Below are 2,722 nucleotides of genomic sequence, written 5' to 3'. Positions count from 1 at the left end.
GAGCGCTCCTCAGAGCCCGGTTTTGACAGGACAGCTCACAGGCTTAGGCAAGCTAATCCTCGGATCTGGGAGGGGGAGCACGCACGGCTCTGCCCTCTCCCCCTCCTCCGATCTCTAAAATTAGCTGCTCCCCAAGTGAAGAAGGATCCGCCTGTCGCGCTGTACCTGGTACCAAAGCGCTGCTACACAAACTGCTCTGCAGCAGTCAGGGGTGGGATGGAACGCTGACTCGTCTGTAAGCATTAGCTTCATGCTGTTAAGGAGAAACAGAGTTACATCTTGCATGTAAATAATTTTTTTTTGCTTTTCCAGGTCAGAACAAAGAGGCTGCTGTTCATTATCAAAATGCAGTATTCCCATCACTGTGAACACCTCCTAGAGAGACTGAACAAGCAGCGGGAAGCCGGCTTTCTGTGTGACTGCACGGTGGTCATCGGTGAATTCCAGTTCAAGGCACACAGGAACGTGCTTGCCTCCTTCAGCGAGTACTTCGGTGCGTTTTATAGGGACGCATCTGACAATAATGTTGTTTTGGATCAGAGTCAAGTGAAAGCTGATGGATTCCAAAAACTCCTGGAATTTATCTATACGGGAAACTTAAACCTTGACAGGTAACGTACATAAACTTTGTGTTTAGGCAGTACCAGATTTTTTTGTTCTTTGTCATAAGTTCTGCAGGAACGACTGTAGTGGATGTGACGTGTTAACAAGCTGAAGGTCATTTGGGCTTGTGTTTTAAAATGCCGCGTGACACTGAGCGCCAAAACAAAGGTCTGTTGTCATCGTCTCGTTCTCTCACTCCTTCTCTCTGGGTTAGAAGGGATTAAACGTTCTGCGTGACAACCAGGAGCGGGAATGATAAGTGTATCCTGTCTGACGCTGGATCCCAGGATCCGTTTTTGCGGCAAGCACGCAGAAACTGTGTCTGCGGGGAGACTGAAGCCTGCGGGTGGATGGGGAGAGCCATAATTTTTAACAGTGACGTTTGTTAAAATTGGCAGGGACTGCTGCTTTAAATATTACATTACAGCGCCCAAGGCGAGTCCCAGAAAAAGTGTTTCCCCCTTCGGCTGCATTGATTTTGAGAAACTGCTGTGCTGTTTCTCGTCCAGTGAGGATCCTTGGTGGTGCTTTTCTCTCGGCGAAAGGAGGAGATTGTCCCTCGGGAGGGAAGTGTGATTACTTGGGAGTGTGTAGTCCAGGATTTTTACCCCTTTCTCAACGTCTGCTGTCAAATGCAGGTTAAAAAAACCCTTCATTTCTCCTGAGCTGTGAAAACTCAATAATTTAAGCACAGGCGCAGGGTGTTGTGGTTTTTTGTTGAAGTAGCTGGGAGCTGTAGCAGCAGTAGAGCCATGTCCGCAGCTGCGAGGTGAGGCCGGGGACTGCTGCTTTGCCAGGGAGGTCTGAGCAGAAGCGCACAGGGTTCCTGCTGTCTGTCTGGGACCACAGGGGAGAGTTTCTGGATGCCTGCTGAGCAGCTGCGGTCTCTGAAGGAAGAGGCAGGTGGAAGTTACCGTTCTCACCCAGGAGAACTGGCTGACTGAAGGTGACACCTGCACGTCTGCCCGTGTGCACCTGGCATCCCATTCTGCATCCCCTCAGGTGACTGTGCAGCTCTCTGCAGGCTCTGTTGTCTGCTGCGGCGTGACGGGCGCCGGCAGGGTGTACATCGAGCTCAGTGCCGGTACAATACAGGACACTAAAACAGTTGTCTTCATGTTCAGGGAGTCGTTGTGGCGCTTACTTACCAACTGATTACATTTGCTGTGTAACAGATGGTTAGAATGAGGTTGTTGACCGTCAGTGTCTCTCTTCCAAGTGCTGTAAGCCCACAGATGCTTTGGTGAAACGTGTTTCCACCTTTTCCAGATTGGTTTTGTCTAAACCATCAAGGCCTGTGTTGCAGGAACAGAAAAACAGAGCGAGGTAGTTTAAATGAGGACTCCTTTGGTGTTAGCCTGTCTGTGTGCAGCTGGTGCAGAATGAAGACTGTTTGCAAATCGTTTTATAAAACCAGATTAATACCTGCTCACAGAAGTGCTGAGGTGAATGTGCTGCTTGCCAGTTCTTAAGGCTTTTGGCAGAAGGATTCTAGAGTGGTACTTGATGTGTTTTATTCTCCAGTGGTTTATGGTTTTCTGAGCTTTTTGGCCCAACAACCCCATGTCTAGCCTCGCCACCTTACAACTGGACTGTTAACTTAAAATTCCACAAAAGGCACGCAGGTGAAAATGAAATCCTCAGCTCGGCGGGTCTGCAGACCTGGCACCATGGGCTGTCACTGTGAGAGTCACTGTCCTCCTGGTGTCTCGGGGCACTAAGAGACCAGATCTCACTGTGCGTGTTCTCCAAGTGATGCTTTCAAAGAGTGTTACTTTTCTTTAGCTCTGCCGTCAGGGTTTGATGCAGGTAGTGCAGAACAAACGTTTGTTTTCTCCAGAACATTGTCACCCAAGTCTTCTTTTCTTGCAGCTGGAATGTTAAAGAGATTCACCAGGCTGCTGACTATCTCAAAGTTGAAGAAGTGGTCACTAAATGCAAAATCAAGATGGAAGACTTTGCTTTTATTGCTAATCCCTCTTCTACAGAGACATCCAGTATCACTGGCAATGTTGAAATGAATCAGCAGACTTGCCTTCTGACTCTCCGAGATTACAGTCATCGGGAGAAAGCAGACGCTGCTGCTGCTGCTGCACAGCTGCTTCACACGCCAGCAAAG

At 48.8% G+C, this 2,722-nt stretch overlaps 1 protein-coding gene across 2 annotated transcripts in view; it reads left to right on the top strand.

Moving 5' to 3' along the window:
- The first annotated feature begins 345 nt into the window (after positions 1-345).
- Positions 346-2,722, top strand: part of MYNN (myoneurin) — a 7,456-nt gene continuing 5,079 nt past the window's right edge. For both annotated transcript variants that reach the window (XM_010133083.1, XM_010133082.1), the window contains exons 1-2: positions 346-611; positions 2,476-2,692. In XM_010133083.1, the coding sequence (XP_010131385.1) occupies positions 346-611; positions 2,476-2,692 (483 nt within the window). The remainder of the gene's footprint in view (positions 612-2,475; positions 2,693-2,722) is intronic.

The sequence above is a fragment of the Buceros rhinoceros genome, unplaced genomic scaffold, assembly GCF_000710305.1.
Source record: "Buceros rhinoceros silvestris isolate BGI_N320 unplaced genomic scaffold, ASM71030v1 scaffold35503, whole genome shotgun sequence".
Classification (NCBI taxonomy): domain Eukaryota; kingdom Metazoa; phylum Chordata; class Aves; order Bucerotiformes; family Bucerotidae; genus Buceros; species Buceros rhinoceros.
The sequence above is the reverse complement of the archived record's forward strand: the minus strand, read 5'-3'. Positions and strand labels throughout refer to the sequence as shown.